This window comes from Chrysemys picta, chromosome 9 (genome assembly GCF_011386835.1).
Source record: "Chrysemys picta bellii isolate R12L10 chromosome 9, ASM1138683v2, whole genome shotgun sequence".
Taxonomy (NCBI): domain Eukaryota; kingdom Metazoa; phylum Chordata; order Testudines; family Emydidae; genus Chrysemys; species Chrysemys picta.
In genome coordinates, this window is record NC_088799.1 from 58029686 (window position 1) to 58048493 (window position 18808).

The 18808-nt window shown below is 46.8% G+C and overlaps 1 protein-coding gene across 14 annotated transcripts in view; it reads left to right on the top strand.

Moving 5' to 3' along the window:
- Positions 1 to 18808, top strand: part of TMLHE (trimethyllysine hydroxylase, epsilon) — a 75396-nt gene that overhangs the window by 22693 nt on the left and 33895 nt on the right. For 8 of the 14 annotated variants that reach the window (XM_065556288.1, XM_065556278.1, XM_065556280.1 and 5 more), the window contains 6 exons: positions 2533 to 2709; positions 4935 to 5214; positions 6664 to 6783; positions 11003 to 11239; positions 13166 to 13304; positions 14887 to 18057. In XM_065556288.1, the coding sequence (XP_065412360.1) occupies positions 2556 to 2709; positions 4935 to 5214; positions 6664 to 6783; positions 11003 to 11239; positions 13166 to 13304; positions 14887 to 15018 (1062 nt within the window). In that variant the 5' untranslated portion in view covers positions 2533 to 2555 and the 3' untranslated portion in view covers positions 15019 to 18057. Of the gene's footprint in view, positions 1 to 2532; positions 2710 to 4934; positions 5215 to 6663; positions 6784 to 11002; positions 11240 to 13165; positions 13305 to 14886; positions 18058 to 18808 lie in introns of those variants that run through there. The other 6 variants (XM_065556289.1, XM_065556290.1, XM_065556291.1 and 3 more) reach the window with 2 other exon arrangements.

Consider the following 18808-nt stretch of genomic DNA (forward strand, 5'->3'; position numbering starts at 1 on the left):
GCCCCCTCCGGCCCATCAACCCCCCCCCCCATCCTGACTGCCCCCCAGGACCTCTGCCGCATCCAACTACCCCTTCTCCCTGTCTCCGGAACCCTTGCCCCAAGTGCCCCTCGCCACCCCATCCAACTCCTCCTCTCATTTCTGAATGCCCCCCCCCCCCGGGATCCCTGCCCCCATTCAACCCCCCTGTTCCCTGCCCTTTGACTGCCCCGACCCCTGCCCACCCTCCCAAACTCCCCTGCCCTCTATCCAATCCCTCCGCTCCCTGCCCCCTTACTGCGCTGCCTGGAGCACGGGTGGCTGGCGGCTCTACAGCCGCACCACCCAGCTGGAGCCTGCCATGCAGTCGCCACCACGCAGCACAGAGCACCAGGTTAGGCCGGGCTCTGCAGCTGTGCTGCCCCAGAAGCTCGCTGTCCTGCCGCCCAGGGGCTGCGGGGGAGGGGGAACAGCAGGGGAGGGGCCGGGGGCTAGTCTCCTGGGCCAGGCGCTCAGTAGCCGGGCAGGAGGGTCCCGCAGGCCATAGTTTGCCCACCTCTGGTTTAGAGGTTTGGTTTGGTATTTTCAGGGACGTATGGGACCAGGTCATCTTCATGCCCTAATGGTTTTGAGGCAGCCCAGTCTAGCAGGCTAAGGCAGAGTTCTAATCCCATCTGAGCCTTGACTTGCTGCGTGCCTTTGAGCAAGCCACTTTAGCCCCTTGTCAGACAGAGAAGCAGACTGGTAAGGCAGCTGACAGACCAGTTAATAACCCCCTAATATCTCCAGTGTTTAAATTATACCTGATACTTCTTAGCTAATTTCTGCTCTATATGTTACCTGAAGGCAATTCACTATCCATGTGTGGCCTTTCAGCACAGCCCACGGGGATACATACAGTCACCATGTCAAGATATACCTTGGGCATATAAAATGAGTAGGGCCCTATGAAATTCATGGTCCATTTTGGTCAATTTCACAATCAGAGGATTTAAAAAGAGTAAATGTCATGATTTCAGCAATTTAAATCTGAAATTTCACAGTGTTGTAGGGATCCTGACCCAAAAAGGAGTTGTGGAGTGGTTGCAAGGGGTTATTGTAGGGGAAGTTGCAGTACTGCTAACCTTACTTCTGCGTTACTGCAGGCAGCAGCCCTGCCTTCAGAGCTGGGCAGCTGAAGAGCAGGAGTCCAGCTCTGAAGCGCAGCATGGTATGGTATTGCCACGCTTACTTCTGTACTGCTGCTGGCAGGGCTCTGTCTTCAGAACTGGGAACCTGCCGACAGCCGCCGCTCTCCAGCCGCCCAGCTCTGAAGGCAGTACAGAAGTAAGAGTGGCAATACAACGACCCTCTCCCCCTCTAAAATAACCTTGCAACCCCCCTGCAACTCCCTTTTGGGCCAGGACTCCCAATTTGAGAAATGCTGGTCTCCCCTGTGAAATCTGTATAATACAGGGTAAAAGCACACACAAGACCAGACTTCAAGGTGGGAGACCAGATTTCATGGTCCATGACGTGTTTTTCTTGGCCGTGAATTTGGTAGGGCCCTGCAAATGAGGCTAGTTTAGGGGACCTTTCTATTTGAAAGCATCTCTTTTAAGTATGTAATTAAAGGAAATTGCCCAATATTTAAGATATCTTTGGTCCAAAGGATGATGCAATGCATATGGATCTGGATACTTGGATTTCAAAAGTCAAGCTGGACTAGAGGGGGAGGGACTCTCCTCTTACACAAAGACATTCTTAAAGATATCAAAGCTGGCTGAGACAGGTTTAAGCTGTTTGGGGATGGGAGAAAGGCAAAAGCACCATGCCATGCTATGGATCAAGGAATATTTCAGTGTCAAGCTTAGTGCCAGTGCAGTGGTGGTTTCCGTTGTATTCAGATGGACCTGTTGATTTATACCTATCCTATTTGGCTGGACTTTTTCCTCTTTCTGTATTTCTATACAATTGCCAGTTAGCAATATGGTTTCAGCCATACTGAAGGGAGCATCTTATCTCGGATAGTTGTTGGACAGCACTTCTGCAAAGGGAATGAAATAGTCTGGCCTGTCAAGGAATAGGGAAGAAAGGAATAAGTAACTGCCTAGGTACGTGGCCAGCATGGCTAAGTCTGCAGTATTCCTTCCCAACAGTGTCGCACTTGCCTAATATTCACAACACTACTTGGAGGTAGATAGCGTGTGTGCAGTGGTTTGAGGGTAAATACTAATAGACTTTGTAGTTGCTGCAAGTGGGCTTATACAGGTGGGGTTCTTAGCCTTTTGGGGTACATCTACATGGCAGCTGGGAGGTGTAATTCTCTGATAAAGCTAGCATACTAAAAATAGCAGTGTGGCCACGACGGCTCAGGCTAGCCGCCTAAGTCTGAAATCCTTGATATGTACTTGAGCCGCTGTGGCCACACTGCTATTTTTGGTGTGCTAGCTCGCACAGCGCTTACATGTATGTCTAGCTAAGTGGGGATTACACCTCCCAGCTGCAGTGTAGACAAATCCTTGGTTTTAACTTGTTTGACCAAGGACTCTTTTTAACTATCTATTTCTCCAGAGCTCAGGTACGCAGAGACCCTGATGCGCTTTGATTATGTGTGGCTGCGTGATCACTGCCGCTCAGCATCCTGCTACAACAGCAAGACCAACCAGCGCAGCTTAGACACAGCTAGTGTGGATCTGTGCATCAAACCAAAGACTGTCCGAGTGGATGAGACCACGCTCTTTCTAACATGTAAGTCAAGGGAGTCTGCACTAAATGTTGTGAAGGGGCCCAGCTGCAGCCAAGGTAAACATTGAAGAGTGTCATTCTGCGAGATGTCCCTAGGTGCTTTCTACAATCCGCATATGCCTTAAATCATTTCCAGGGTTGTGTTGCTTTTTAACTGAAAAGAAAACTCTCAGCATGTTTTCAATGTGTCTAAAAAGCTGTTTCTCACTAGTGGAGATCTGAAACTTGGGGCTTGTCTGCATGGGGAAATTTACTGGCATAGCTATACTGCTATAGTCATAGTGATATAGTGGCATAATTATAAATCCCCACTCTTACAAGAGTACCTTTTTCCAGTTTAGTTTATACCACTGCCAAAGCGACATAAGCTAAACCTGAAAAAGGCACTCTTTTAGGCTATGTCTACACTGTGTACCTTACAGCGGCATAGCTGTGCTGTTGTAAGGTCTTCTGTGTAGCTGCTCTTTGCTGGCAAGAGAGAGCTCTCTACTCCCGGCAAAATAAAACCACCCCTAGCAAGCAGCAGTAGCTTTGTTGACGGGAGAGCGTCTCCTGCCGACAAAGTGCTGTCCATACAGGTGCTTTTCATGGGTAAAACTTTTGTCAGTTGGGTGGCTTTTTTTTTTTTTTTTTTTTCCCCCACACCCTGACTGAGAAAAGTTTTGCTGATAAAAGTGCAGCGTAGACCTACCCATAGTAAGTGTGTCCATGCAGGGAGTTATAGACACAGTCTCATTGTTTTGCATCTTTTTGCATGCACGCTGACAACTTGTTACACAGTGGTTTGTGAGAGCTGAACTGCTGATTTAGTCTTTAAGAAACAATATCCATTAGAAACCTAGTCTATTTCAGAAACGTTTCAAAGTAGGTTCAGGTCCCACACATTACCTCAGCACTCAGTCCCCTGCCTATTCCTGTGATTGAGAAGCATGTTTTCCCACTATATACTGTTGCTTTCCTCTGTTGGTTGTGTTAAAAGACCCACACAAATGGGGAAACATTTCAGCTTGACAGCACTTTGTGTGTAGTCATTGCACAAAGTAAACAAAGTTCAAAATATTTTTTTTTTCTCTTCTCTTGGGTGTTCTTTTTTAACAAGTAAAAAATAAAATTCAGAGAGGTGACTTTTCAAAGCATATTTTTTTTTAAATAGGACAAAATCAAACCTTCGTAGTCACAAAACAAGTGGTGCCCTTTTTTCCCCCCACCAAAAAAAAAAATCTAAATGAACGTAAGAACTGAATGTAGGCATATGGTAAAGATTTCCCAGTGCCCCATGAGTGCTCGTTAGCTTACATTCCTGGGCTGATGGTAAGGCGATCCTGCTGTGGCAAAGAGTGCTGATGGATCACAGTTAAGGGCTTACATTTTTATTACATTTCCTGGGGTAGTCCAGGCTTATCTCTGGATCAAGTGCTGTTTTGGGAAGAGACCTAGCTGTGAACAGATGACTTGAGAACAGTGTGTGGTTCTGGACTGTGCTATAGTTGTAAACATTCTTTCAGAATATAAAGCTCTGTTTCCTTTTTTGCCCAAATATGTTTTGTTTGAACAAGAGAAAATGCAGACACTCAAACAATACATTAGAAGATGAAAGATTTCTTTCTTTTACATTTCCCCCCTTAATGTGAGGGTCTGATCAGAACTCCTGTCTCCTACTTAATCCTCTACTAGTTGTTCTCTGCTCCACAGCTTGTCACTTTTTCTCCTGCCCTGAGGAGTGATTGTAGATTTGTCCCGTTAGAGCTCAGCAGTTTATTCAGACCATTCCTGTGCTACCAGTGCCTGATTCCTGGTGCATTACCCCTCTGTACTGTCTAGGGGGTTTTAATGGATCTGATTTCAAATTATAGGACTGCAAAGCTGATGCATTCTGTTCTGAACTTTGACTAAGACACCACGTCACACCTGGGGAGATGGCCAGAACATGGAACCCTAAGACTAAAATAAAAGTAGTGTAGCTGGGAACTAGAACTTGTCATGCAAATAAGGGAGCCACCAGGTGCACTGAAATATGAAATGGCAATGTAGTGTATCAAATGCTCACTTTCTCATTGTAACCTCAAAGATAACTTCTTCATTTAACTTGTCCAAGAAAAATCTAATTCCACAGTAAGAAGCTGTTGCTAGACAAAATTATAGGGTGACGACTACATCCCAATCCCATGTTTTAACTGGCTGATCACCCCAAAGCTCCAGTGGCAACAACGCTTTCTGTTTTATCACAGGGCCAGATGGTCATGTGACCAGGTATGGGTTAGAGTGGCTGGTGAAGAACAGCTATGAGGGTCAGAAGCAGCAGGTCATGCATCCTCGAATTTTCTGGAATGCTGAGATCTATCAGCAAGCCCAAGTGCCCTCCGTGGACTGCCAGAACTTCCTGGAGACAAAAGAGGGGCTAAAAGAATTCCTGCAAAACTTCCTGCTGTATGGCATTGCTTTTGTAGAAAACGTCCCCCCGACCAAAGAGGACACGGAAATCTTAGCAGAGAGGATCAGCTTGATCAGGTAACTAGAGATGCCCTAAGGAAGGCCACATGCAACTTTCTAGGAGCTCCAAGGGCCACACACATAACGAGCAGATTGTAGTCTCTCTCTTTCCTACGAAGGTGCAGCCTTCTCTTACCCTTGATCCCAGAATATAACTCCAGTCAAGGTGAAGTATTACATACTGGGACCTGCAGTCTCTGTGGCCAGGCCATTTGATTCAAGATGGAATGTTGCATTGTAGAACCTGCCATGTCCACGAGCCCCCCCTCCTTATTAAAGCTAGGATTATGGCATTGTGGAGCTGCATAGGCAGCATCTGGCCACTGTTGTGCTAATGGATAATGTGCAGAGCAATGAGTAAGTGCTGGACTGGGAAGATTTGAGCTTCACTAGGAGAGAGATTTCCTGTTTTGATATGAAGGGTTGGGAGGGCAGCCTTGGGCCTGGGAGCTGGAAAGATTAAAAAAAAAAATCTGTAGTTGCCTCGAAAGGAGAAGTGTGGGAAAGATATTTCAAGTGTATAACAAAACAAAAACCCCACTCTTCTAGCCTGGGTTTGAATTTCAGGCTGTCTCCAGACTGAGTGCTGTAGAAACAGCTTATGTGCCCCAGGCCATCAGCAATGCAGAGATTTACATCACAGAACTGCTACTCTTTTAACGCTGGTTAAGGAGTGGCATTGATGGGTTCCCAAGGGAATCTTATATGTGTTATCTATCTAGGTACTTACAGGCCTCATTACTGTGGCACCCGAGACTCAGATTCTCAAAGGTATGTAGGTGCCTAACTCCCTTTGATTTCACTGGGAGTTAGGCACCTACATACCTTTGAGGATCTAGGGCTGAGTGCTTTTCAGCTTTCTACCAGTACAATTTGCTTGTCTTCAGCCTATTTCCTCCGCTGCTGGTCATCTTCCTTCCCCACAGTTCAAGGCTTGGAGAGTGGGTGTCAGATGGGAAACTCGGGGGGCCTTGAAACTCAAGCAGGGATTCTGTGCAATCCCAGAGGAGATGAGTGGAAGGGGGGATGTGCTGTGTGAGGGTCAGCATCTTCAGACTGTGGGAATGCCTCTCATGACTCAGGAGTGAGGCTTTTGTTGATTTTTATAGGAATGCTGTAGGAGCAGACCCATTCATCTGCTTGAAGGATATTGGTTATGAGACTTCAAAGGCTATGGGGGTTACACAGGAGAGGTTGGGGCTCTGTAATGAGAGAGAGGAATTGAATACTTAAAGTAGTGGAAGCCCCTTCACTTGAGACGTTAGTAATGAAAGTCACTTAATGTATATTATCAAATATGCAGCACACGATATTCTGACCTTCTAACTTGTACACTTTGGGGGATGGTGACAGATACACTTATGAAAACAGATAGGATGTTCCCTAAAGCAATTTGTGCCACACCAGTTATGTTTACTGGCCTCTCTGTGATGTACACCTGATCAGATCCTGTCTTTTCTCTTCCAGGGAGACCATCTATGGTAGAATGTGGTATTTCACCTCTGACTTCTCCCGGGGAGACACAGCATACACAAAACTGGCTCTGGATCGTCACACTGATACCACCTACTTCCAGGAGCCCTGTGGGTAAGTGCTTGTGCTGGTTCCCAAAGATGCAGCTCAAAGGACAAGAGTAATTTACTAGACTGAAGTTTCTAATGGCAGAATTTTTGATAAGTGGGTTGGCTGGTTCTAGACCTTAGCCACGCACTAAACAGACTCACTCATTCCAACAGTATGGTACTGCTGCACTGAAATCCTGTTTTATTCAGGAATCTGGCAGCATGCTTTATTTTTTAAATCCCCTTTTTTCCCCACCTAAAACTTCCTGGTCCTTCAGGGACACATTCTTATTATGGGTTGGCTCTTGGGTGACTATATTTTGCTGTCAAGGTGACTCAGGTACTTCTTTGGTGCTCTTTTGGAATGAAGTTGGCCATATGACCATATATAGTAGGCCCAGCCACCCAACTACCTTGCAGTTTATGTGCTTTACAGCGTTAGTAAAATTACTATGAAAATCTATATATGGATTCCAGAATCCCAAAGTTCACAAGTTGCATATTAGTGACTGATTATTTGTAAGCTGTGATGTGTGGGTTGTGCTGACTTATATACCATCATTACACATGGTCTGAGCAAAAACTTCAAATGAGTTTGGATTTACTTTCTTCCAGTGGTGTATTACTGTCATCGGTTAAACTGCCTGCTGCTCGGACTCCTCAGTTCCAAAGTTCATTCCTGTCTCCATTTTCAATATGTTCAGAACTGCAACATGCTCATTAAATGCTCATTCCCAGACTCTGTGTTCACAAGTAGTTTTAGTCCCTGTGATGTAGACTTTATACCCTGTTTGTGATGCAGGTTTTGATGCCCTGAGAGAAAAAGGCAACTGGCCTAATGTTGATCACACTGTTGTGCAGGAGACTCAAGGCTTCATTTTCAGTCTGTCTTTTCATGGCAGGAGGTTGGGAATGCTGCAGAGACAGCTCCCTCAGTCACCAGGCGAAGGCCCAATTAGGGACCAGTGTTGTTGAGCACTTTCTAAGTACAGCTGTAAAATACTAAAATGGTTAAATGGTAAGCATTAGTCTTACTGGTTAACCGACCCTAACTGTTAACACTCCAGCTGCAGCAAGCAGCCCCCAGCCACAGCGGCCTCAGGCCCCCTCTCCCGTTAATCGGTTAACCAATTAAATGTCATAATTTTAAACATTTAAACGGTTAACTTTTTTAATGGATATTTACATCCCTATTTCTAATCATCTGAAGGGTGGCAACTGCAGCATGGAGCTTTGAAAGCAGAGAAAGGAGTAATGGGGAGAGATCCTCTGGCTGCATATGAACTGCAGAGCAGCCCTTAGGAAGGGTAGAGGGAACCTACAAAACTGCATGCCCGAGTTAAGCTCCAGCTGCCCAGTTCACATCCCATGTACTGTCATGGCAATGAAACTAGCACAGAACGTCTAGATGGCAGGGAGTAACTTGCATAGCAGCAAGGGATCTTAAGTGAATAATGATTTATTAGTATGCCCTGTATGTGGGAGAGGAGTACTTGCACAAAGCACAGGTCGTGCCGGTCACCCAGGAGCAAGGCTGCTGTAGTATGTTCTATGAACAGCTGGGCATTATTTTGAGACCTTTTTTGCGTAGTATGCTCTGCACAGCTGATTTGATTAAGGAACTGTCCAATGAAAACTCCACTGAAACAGATAGAAAAAAGTCCTTAAGAGTGAATGCCTTTATTTCTTGCAGAGTAGTAAAGGTTTCTGATTAAACCAGTAGTTGGAGAAACTGCTAATCATTAGTTATTGTTGTTCCTTTCTGCTTTGAAAGAAACCTGTCTCCCTAGTGTGTCACTGTCTGCAATAGCCTCCACCATTATCTCTGGTTTTGATATCCTAAAATGAACAGGCTGTATTACCTCTAGGTGCTACAGGATGCTGACCTTTTGAAAGCCACAGTGTCATCAAGCAACCTTTCTGCAGCTGTCTTGGTCTGTCAACAGCTTTCCCCATTGTCATGAGATCTGCCTTTGAATGGGTAGTGCCAGTTTTGAAGTCTCTTGCCGCTTGTGGGTGTAAAGGGATAGTTAGAGCCCAACAGAGAGAAGCTGCAGGTGCTGGATGAATGAGCTGGATGGATCACTGCACACCGTTTCTCATGAGGCCTCCTAAAACTTAGGATCAGTCAGTTAGAATTGGACCGGAGACTTCCAGGGAAGGCACAGAGTGCTGCAGAAAGTGGTGGTGGTAATTTAATGGGTGAAACTGTCAACCCATAAAACTGGTTCTGGGGAGCCCTGTGTGGCTGGAGGGTGCTATCTGTCAGACTACACCTTACCAAGTAGGTCTGAAGAGAAATAAATGGGGAAGATACTTTGGAGGTGGTAGAGGGGTGAAGTTCAGGTTGTTTGGATTCCCTTATCTGAGCAATTCCACACCTTGCAATATTTTGTGGAGGACTGGCCCAATGGCTAGGTAATAGCTTGGGACCCAAGAGACCTGAGTTGAATTCCCTGCTCTGCCAGACTCCTTCTGTGATTTGGGCAAGTCACTCAGACTGTGTGTCTCAGTTTCCCATCTGTAAAATGTGGACAGTAACACTTTTACCATACCTCACAGGTGTTGAGAATAAATTATATTAAAGATTGTGAGGTACTCAGATGCTACAATGATGAGCACCTGAGAGAAAGAGAGAGAGAGACATTCATGGTTTAAGTAGAACTTTAACTTTGATTTCCCTATTTTTCCAAAGCTTGCTTTTTATTAAACTAACTTTGTTCTAAGGCATTTTCTAGAGGAATTAGTTTTATGTCTGTTGAACTTCTAAAATCCAGGGTGAATCTTCTTTTGGGTTGGGAATAGTTCATACTACTTCATAGCAATTTGATTGTTGTAAAAACTGCTGTAGAAACTGTAACACAGTATTTTAATTAAGCCATGTCCTAACGCAGGGGTGGGCAAACTATGGCCCGCGGGCCAAATCCAGCCCGCGAGCTGCACCATGTGGCTTGGCCCTGCTCCGGTGCTCCAGCCAGGGCGCTGGGTTGGGGGCCGCACTACGCCAGCCGGCCCCGCTCCAGCTGGGGTGCTGGGTTGGGGGTCACGCCAAGTGGCCCAGCCCCGCTCCAGGTCGGGGGCAGCACCAGCGGCTCGGCCGTGCTTCGGCCGGAGCACTGGGTCAGGGGCCAGACCATGCGGCTCAGCCCCTCTCCAGCTGGGGTGCTGGGTCAGGGGCCCAGACCACGTGGCTCGGCACTGCTTCGGCCGGGGTGCTGGGTCAGGGGCCGGACCATGCAGCTCTGCCCCACTCCAGCTGGGGCGCTGGGTTGGGGCCGTACCATATGGCTCGGCCCCACTCCAGCACTCCAGATGGGGTGCTGGGTCAGGGGCTGCACCACACGGCTCCTGGAAGCTGCAGCATGGCCCCACTCCGACTTCTGCGCACTCCAATGGGAGCTGCAGTGGCAGTGCCTGCGGATGGGGCAGCACTCAGAGCCGCCTGGCTGCACCCCCGCGTGGTAGCTGGAGAAGGGACATGCCACTGCTTCCAGGAGCTGCTTGAGGAAGGGAAGTGCCGCTCGGAGCCTGCACCCTCTGAGCGTCTTCCCACGCCCCAACCCCCTGTCCCAGCCCTAATCCCCCTACCGCCCTCCGAACCCCTCGGTCCCAGCCCAGAGCACCCTGCTACACCCCAAACTCCTCATCCCCACCCCAGAGCCTGCAGCCCCTCCTGCATCCCAACCCCAATTTTGTGAGCATTCATGGCCTGCCATACAATTTCTATTCCCCTGTGTGGCCCTCAGGCCAAAAAGTTTGCCCACTCCTGTCCTAGCATGTCCTCTAATCCGTAGTAAGAGAAGGAGCCATTTCAGACTTCAGTTGGGGCGGGGGGGCGGAGAAAACAATGTACTAAATAAACCCGCAGTGTTTAATTAATAACTTCGGTTATAAGATTGGGCTTTAGAATTTCACAACTACTTATATATTAGGGTTAAATACTTCTTAGCATTTTGCACTGGCTGGCTCTGTCCTCATTCAGTGAAATGTATGATACCTGACATAGTAAAACAGCAGCATCTACCACTTGCTATTGGGCCATTTCAGTTCCCTGGCAGGTGTCCCAATTAAATGAAGTATACTATAAAAGAGACTCTGAAGTTGTCATGAGCTGCTTCTTTCCTGGGTTCATTCCTCTATCTTGGTAGATATCTTCCTATAACAACCCACATGACTTCATTCTCTACCATGTGACAGACTGACTGGATTTTCCTTTGTGTTGTGTGTTCTCTCCCCCTTTGCAGTATCCAGGTGTTCCACTGCCTCAAGCACGAAGGGACAGGTGGCAGGACGCTGCTGGTGGATGGCTTCTACGCAGCAGAGCAGGTTCTCCAGCGAGCTCCTGAAGAATTTGAGCTCCTCACCAAGGTGCCGCTGAAACATGAGTACATTGAGAATGTTGTGGGCTGTCCCAATCACATGATTGGGGTTGGGCCAATTTTGAATATCTACCCCTGGAACAATGAGCTCTATTTGATCAGGTGAGAAATAATGGATCACACCATTGTTTGGGGGGGAGCAGACATTAAAGGCATGTGTGGGTTTTCCAGCACACTGGTCCTGTTGCACAGTGTAGACTGATAGAACCACTCTCCTTTACATACTGCATTTTCTCCTGCCCTCCCAGCCACTGAACCATGTACCAGTGCTGCCGGCTCTTCTAACTGGTACTTTAGGCTCTCTACCCTATCTTTTAAAGATAAGCCTCTGTTCTGAGCTCTGGCAATGCCACTTCTTGACCATCTCCCATTTAGCTGTGAGCTGTCTGCCCTGCAACAGAACAGTTGCAGGACTGGGTTTGAAACAGCCTTGGCTCTAATATGGGTTACAGCACACTTGGCTGAAAGGGAGTGGAGGGGCCCTGTCTATAGGCGAGGCTTTCATCTGAAAAATGAAGACAGTTGCCCAGAAAGGGTGGGAGCCACTATTCTAATCTGAATATTTTACGTAATTCTCACCAACTTCCGCACACTTATTTTTCAGTGGTTATCCATGCCATTCATTATAAATGTCTGAAACAATTACATGTGGCAATTCTATGCCTGCCAAATTTCCAGACTGATAATGGGGAGATGTCCAGAGAATTTTCAGAGCATCATCTCCTGGGCAAGCAGCCACAAGCCCAAACACCCTATACGTTTCAACAGAGAACTCTGGCTCTTAAATCTCAGACTGCGAGTAGCTGCCAACCCCAGTGCACCCACCCATTGCCCTGCACAGTCATCTTTCTGCAGGGGGACTGCAGGTGGCACAAGTCTTCCTCTTCAGCTGGATCCTGCACTATTTAGGTCAGTGAGAGTCATGCCATTGACTTCAGTGCCAGCAGGATCAGGCCCCTTATACATAGGTCTTTCTGAATTTCCACCTCGTCTACAGGGAGGTGGGGTAAAACTTAGCCCAAGTTGTATTGAGTCTTTGATTCTGGTTAGAATGCAAGCTGTCCAGCTTGTGCTCTTTACTTTGGATGATGATCAGTTGTGTTTGCCATTTCTGTACCTCATAACATCACCTAAGATGAACTATAAACATTCAGCCCTGCTCCCTGTACCTCTATTTCATTAAACATACATAGCATTGAAGCAGGCTTCCACTGATTGTTTCCTACTGAGGATGCTGATTGGTCAGGTTGTTCAAGCACTGGTATTCCCAAAACAGTGTTGAGCTAGTCACTGATTGGAGAATAAGATAGTAGATTGCACGTGCACTTCCGGCACAATCTCCTTTTATTATGACAGGAGGAGTTTAAGGTTCTCCATAATACATCAGGGTTGATCTTCTGCTTAGAGTTTATACCCATGTATCACTTGACATACAGGTCGCTAACCATGCATCATTTTTTATTTTGTTCCTACTTGCTAACGATAAAGAAATAATCACTCTGGTGTGGGGGCCTTTTGCTGGCTCTCTGCATTGGGTGAATTTCACCCTCCCAGCATTCCAAGCTGGCAAATGAGTGATTCAAAGTCACTTAAATGATGCTGCCTCTGTCTTGCACTGCAGTGCTCTAACTTCACCCTGCACCGGGTAAATTGTCAATTGTAGTTTAAAGGGTTTTTTATAAGAAAGGGACCCAATCAGGTCATTTGAGCCCAGCAGGTTTAAAAAAAATCCAAAACAAAATATTAACAGAAATGTGGTGGGGTGTGTTTTGTTTTGTTTTTGGAAAATAATTCAGTGAGGATAGTTTTGTTTGGATTTAAACTTGTTCCTACTTAAATCCCCGCTCTTCGCCCACCTCACCCCTGCCACATTTACTACATAAATACAGAGCAACCCCAATGCGTTTTTTGTGGCCTTCCTAAAGACGTCCTTTGTGCATTAGACTCTAGAGGTTTCCTGTGGAATATCTGGCTCTGCTCTGCTCATAGATCCATAGTGACTGTCTCTTCTGTTTTGTTCTGACCCAGGTACAATAACTACGACCGAGCTGTCATCAACACAGTGCCTTATGATGTTGTGCATCGCTGGTATGCCGCGCATCGCACACTCACCACAGAGCTACGGAGACCGGAAAACGAACTCTGGGTCAAACTGAAGCCAGGCAAGGTAGTCACAGGTTGGGGGAGCATATGAGCTCACTGCATTGAGGGAGGCAGAGCACTTATTTCGATATAACAGGGAACTGGCAATTAAGACAGCTGATCTTTCCCCCTGACTTGATGTAATACTTTGGATAAGTTCCCCGTGCCTCAGTTTCCCCCTCTCAACCCTGTGGTAGGATGCATTGTATCAGCAGCACACAAGTTTCCATTGCATACATTCTTACCACCAGAAAAAGTGGGGCAGAGGGAGGATGTGGCCACATGTCAAACCAAAAATAATGGGAATTCACCCAAAAACAGTGTGGGAGGAGGGCTGCCACAGATGGGGAAATAGATCTCCTGATCTGTGAAGTAGGGCCAATAAAAATACCAGTGTGAGGTAGGTTGTGAGGGTTAATGTGTGAAGTGCTTTGAGGTCTTGTAGAAGTGGGAGGTCTTATTAATGGAAATATATGAAACATGTAGAGGGCATCTGAGGAAACAGATGAGACCAACATTCCTATAAAGCTCCATCCTCTTGGGCTGCTCTCTGAGTCTTGCACTACAAAACGGTATATAAAATCAATATTCTCCCACCCCAGACGTGACTGAAGTGTGTGGTGCACAAACCATGGAAGCAGAAAAAAGAAGGCTGCACCCCAGGGTTTACAATGCCAAGGATGTGCTGTGCTTTAACCCCTTGTCTAGCATTACAATTACAATGCACAGAACCAGACCATGTTACTAGTGTGCAGATCCTAGGCATGTTTTGGCCCAGGGGACACATCCGTCCAAGCCTACTGAAAAGGTTTACATATACACAAAACAGATTCAGCCAGGGGAGATTAGTGTCAGAAAGCTGCTACAGTCTGCCTCTGCTCCTGCATGGCTGAGGGGAGAATGTGCAGCCTGAAAAGTGGAGTATGGCAATCCCTGAGGTTAGTGTTTGTGCCCCTTCCACTCCCACCCTCTCCCTGCGAGGTTTATAGTGCTGGTGAACTCTGCCAACAGACCACTACCATAGAAGCACAAGCAAATGGTATAGACTGTGCCAGTACTGTCTCATTGTTTCTTTGTACTCCGCTGTGTGTCTGTGTTATCTGTCGTCTCTCATCTTCGATTGGAAGCTCTTTGGGGCTTTTTCTTCTGCATTTATACAGCACTTAGTGCAGTGGTGCCTTGGTCCATGACTGGGGCTCCTAGAAGCTACTGCACTGTAAATAGTAATTCATTCTTCATTTCAATGCCTATATATCAGGGATTCTCAAACTGGATGTTGGGACCCCTCAGGGGGTCGTGAGGTAATTACGTGGGGGGTCATGAGTGGTCAGTCTCCACCCCAAACCCTGCTTTGCCTCCAGCATTTATAATGTTAAAAATATTTAAAAGTGTTTTTAATTTATAAGAGGGGTCGTACTCAGAGGCTTGCTGTGTGAAAGGGGTCACCAGTACAAAAGTTTGAGAACCACTGCTATATATTAAGCAGCCCAAGGGCCACAATTAATGTTTCAATGTGCCATTTAGGTCATAATTTGTTCTAATATGTCCTCTGTTCATGTGGACACTTCTTCACTCCGTATTCTCAGTGCTTTTCTCCTCTTATGTAGGCGCTGTTTGTGGATAACTGGCGCATCCTGCATGGGCGGGAATCGTTCACGGGATACCGCCAGCTGTGCGGGTGCTACCTGACGAGAGATGACATGCTAAATACTGCACGCTTCCTGGGGCTGCAAGCTTAACATAGACTCAGCAGCAGAGAGGCAGCAAAACCTATCAACTACAGTGCTCCTGGGACTTTGCCTCACCAGAACTAACACGTTTTAAATACCTCAAACACCCCCATCCCTGCCAAATAGTTCTCGGTGCCTGGGGGAATGGGTGGGAGCTAAGGGTCACCAGAGCTTTACCTGATTGTCAGCTGTGGGGCAGAGGGGGAGACCTCTCTTGCTCCCACCCCCATGGCCTTTCAGCACAGTCTGACTCTTCTTGAGAAGGAAGAAGCCAAGGAGCTGAGCTGCAGCTGGAAATGCTCACAAATACCAGCTGATGCAAAATTCCAATCAAGTGCCTTCTGGATTTTAAATGAGGTGGTAAAGCCCTCACGTTCCCCTAGGTGTTTTGTCAGCAGCCTTCCAGGATTCATTGCACAGGGTAGGCCAAAGTAGCTATTTGCCTTGTTTTGACCCTGAGCTAGACCTTTTTCCAGCTCGAGAGAGAACAAGAGGATCAGTTTGGTCCTGCGTGAAGTAATGCAAACACCAAGTTACTCCAGCATGAGGGTGGTAACAAGTTTCTCTTCTCTTTCCCGCTCCTTAAACACCTCCCCTGACCCCACCTGTGTGCATGCATTTTGGGGCATATACAATGTCATCCTTCTCCAGTAATTGAAGGCAAACTGTGCTGACTGATGGCCCAAACGGATCAGCCAGTGTAGTATGGAACCTCTCCTCTGAGATCTGTGGGGAAGAAGGGGAAGTGAGAAATTTCTGGGAGGGAGCAAGGTGCGGTTCATCAGGCAGCAGTGCAAGGCAAGGGCAGTATTTCCCACACCCCTCCTTGGTTTGAGCAGCAGCAGGCTTGTCTCCACAGTTCCCCCAGCCTGTTGCGTTACCTGGTCAGTTTCCCTGCACGTGTTTCTTGCAGACTTGCTGCTTGGGCCTTTCTGTTCTCTCTGCCTGTGGGCTACAGGCTTAGTGCAGGGAAGCTGGCAACCTGTTGCTGGGAGAGGCTTAGGGTCTTACACCATGTTTCCTCCAAAGGTCGCTAACGAGTTGCCTTTCAGGCCCAGAAAGGCATGGATTGCATAGGAGTGTCTGGCATTTTAAAGGGACGCTGTCAAGATAGAAATCCTCTTTAAAAGCAGACCCTTTCCTGTTACTAATGATAGCTGACGATGACCAATCTCGTTTATTTTTCACTCTTCAGGCTGTTTGTTTGCTTTTTCACCTCACTAAGCCTGGAAAATGAAACAAGGCTGGTCAGTCTCTCTCTCTGATTCTCCTGAATTAGCCAGCTGCTGTTGTGCTACAAACAGAGCATGGGTATGTTTACCTATAAAGCCAGTGGTCTTCATTTAGTTCACATACAGATGAATGTCTCCTAGTACTAGGGTTCATAAAACTTCTCCTAAACCTACTTGGGTGAAGCTATTAGACAGTGTCCGTTTAAGGGACTTGCTCCCCTAGACAGCAAGGCTTCGCATCAGTCATTAGGGTTTGTCAGGGAGTAACTGCAGCACCCAGTGTAATCCCCCAACTGGGGATATGTGCAAAAGTGATCCATTAGCTGTTAGTTCATGTCTGCAAGCTTGGGTGAAGAGGGTCTTTTTTCCAGTTGTTTGTTTCCCAAGACCCATGGACTGGAGGGTTCCAAAGAGGATGGAGCTAGGCTATTCTCAGTGGTGGCAGATGACAGAATAAGAAGCAATGGTCTCAAATTGCAGTGGGGGAGGTCTAGGTTGGTGCTGGCAGTTTCTGCTATAGGAGGCAGCTCTCAATTTTTGTCACAGCAGGAAGGAAAACAGCCTCATCAAGCCCTCTGCACAGAATTCTCCTCTTGGCCCACATGGGGACTGCCAGCAAAGTGCACATTTTGAAAGCCTTTTACATGTAAAAAATGGATAAAAGCAAAAACGTTAAAAATCAGCATTTTGGCACTTCATGCACCTCAAAGAGTGATACCGCCTGGACAGTGCCACTTTCTGGCCTTTGGTGCTTTTGCTACAATGATGTCTTGGGTTCTAAACATTGCATGGGGCAGCGGGTGATTTCAAGAACAGCCTAGATATAGAAACGGGTGGAAAAACCTGTTTGTATTGAGTGTTTTAAAACTGTAGGGAGTGGGGAGGGAGTTTGACTTCGAAATGTTAGGCCTGAAGCACAGCTGACAGCTTTGCATTTGAGAGAGAGTGGAATTCATGAATTCCTTCACAGCCTGGGGGGATGTTCTGTCTGGGTTTTGTTGGAATGGCAGTGATGTTTGCACATGGCAAAGTGCTACCAGATTTCCCGAGTCCGAATCTCTGTATTTCAAAGAGCAGCACTGTAGGTAACACAGCCGGTGACACTCCATCTTCTCTCCAGTGGGGCCAGCTGCTCCCAGCAGCACTTGTTACTAGGTAAGGCTCTGCTACTTCAGGAAGCTCAAACACCCAGGACTCAAACTAGAGCAAGGGAGAAATTGCCTCAAGGTTATTGATGAGAGACTGGAGTGAAACCTGTGCCTTTCTGATAGGGAACAGGGGTATGGTAGGTGTAAGCTCCTCTGGACCCAGCGGACTGAATAGATGGGGGACACCGGTCTACCCAGGAGCAACTCTGCTGGAAACTGAACCCTCCTCCCTAACTTGCCGGAAGTGACTATACGCTCTTCATTATGACGATGTGGTCTTGGTTTGTTTTCCCCTTGAAGCACATGGTGGGGAAAGCTATGTGTACGCTTCTGAAACACATTTTCCTGCATGTCCTTTTCAACTTCTCTTAACCTCCCTCCCCAGCAACAAAGGTGGAGGGGAGAGAATTTGGCTTAACCTTCCTCACCACCCTTCCCCAGATCTTAAGAAGTTGGAATTTCTTCTAAGCAACTTGCTGGAATCAAATATTATTTGGGGAAACAGTATTTCTTAGTCACACACTAGCGCTTTGTCAAATCTATGCATTTGTCTGAACGCCGTATCAGTAACAGTGTGTTCCCCATGATCTGTGATCTGTCTTTGTACTCAAGCTTTTCAAACTCATTTTTGGCTAATAAAATAGGAATTGCTTCTTTTTTTCACCACAGTGAGTTGGAGGCTCAGGTCTGTGAGTGCGTGAGTATGGGACTTATCCCTCATCTGTATTACACTGATCCTGCCATTACGTGTGCTCTGTTACATCGAGCCGGTCCTCAGTCCAAACTTCTTCAGGGTTTTTCTCCTCCCAAGGATCTTAAATTTCCAAGAGTGACTTGGTCTTGGTAAACTTTTTTTGGGAGGGGAGGGGGTAATTTTCCTCTCTTTGCCTGAGACAAAGTAAAGATGCCAGGTTGTGATATCTTTTCATGGAGTAGTACCTACTCTACAAGTAGTCCCATTGAAGTTAATATAAGGTGTGACACATGCAATGCTTTGGAAGCAATATAATAGTCTTGATTATTCCTTGAGATGTGATGTACTATGGATGCCTGGAATATTCAGATTGTTGTATCAAATTCATAAAGGTTAATAGGTATGGTTATGGGCTGGCTAGGGATTGTATTCCTGGCTCAATGGGGGATGCTTCCTGCAGGAACTGAAGTCACTTGGGGGGGTTATAATGCAAATCCCAGTACTGAAACAATGCAGATGCATCTTTTTAAATGCACACCCAGGGGAAACAGCACCCAGACTGATGCAATTTGGTTCAAAGGTCTTTCCAGACAATGGACTTGAAAGGGTTCAAAAATATCAGCCCTGAGGAGAGTCACTCACACTTCAGTCCAAGACCTGACATGAGACTGACCAAGAGAGGGTGCCTGAAGTACTTTAGTCCTTTCAGTGTCTCCATGGGGAGG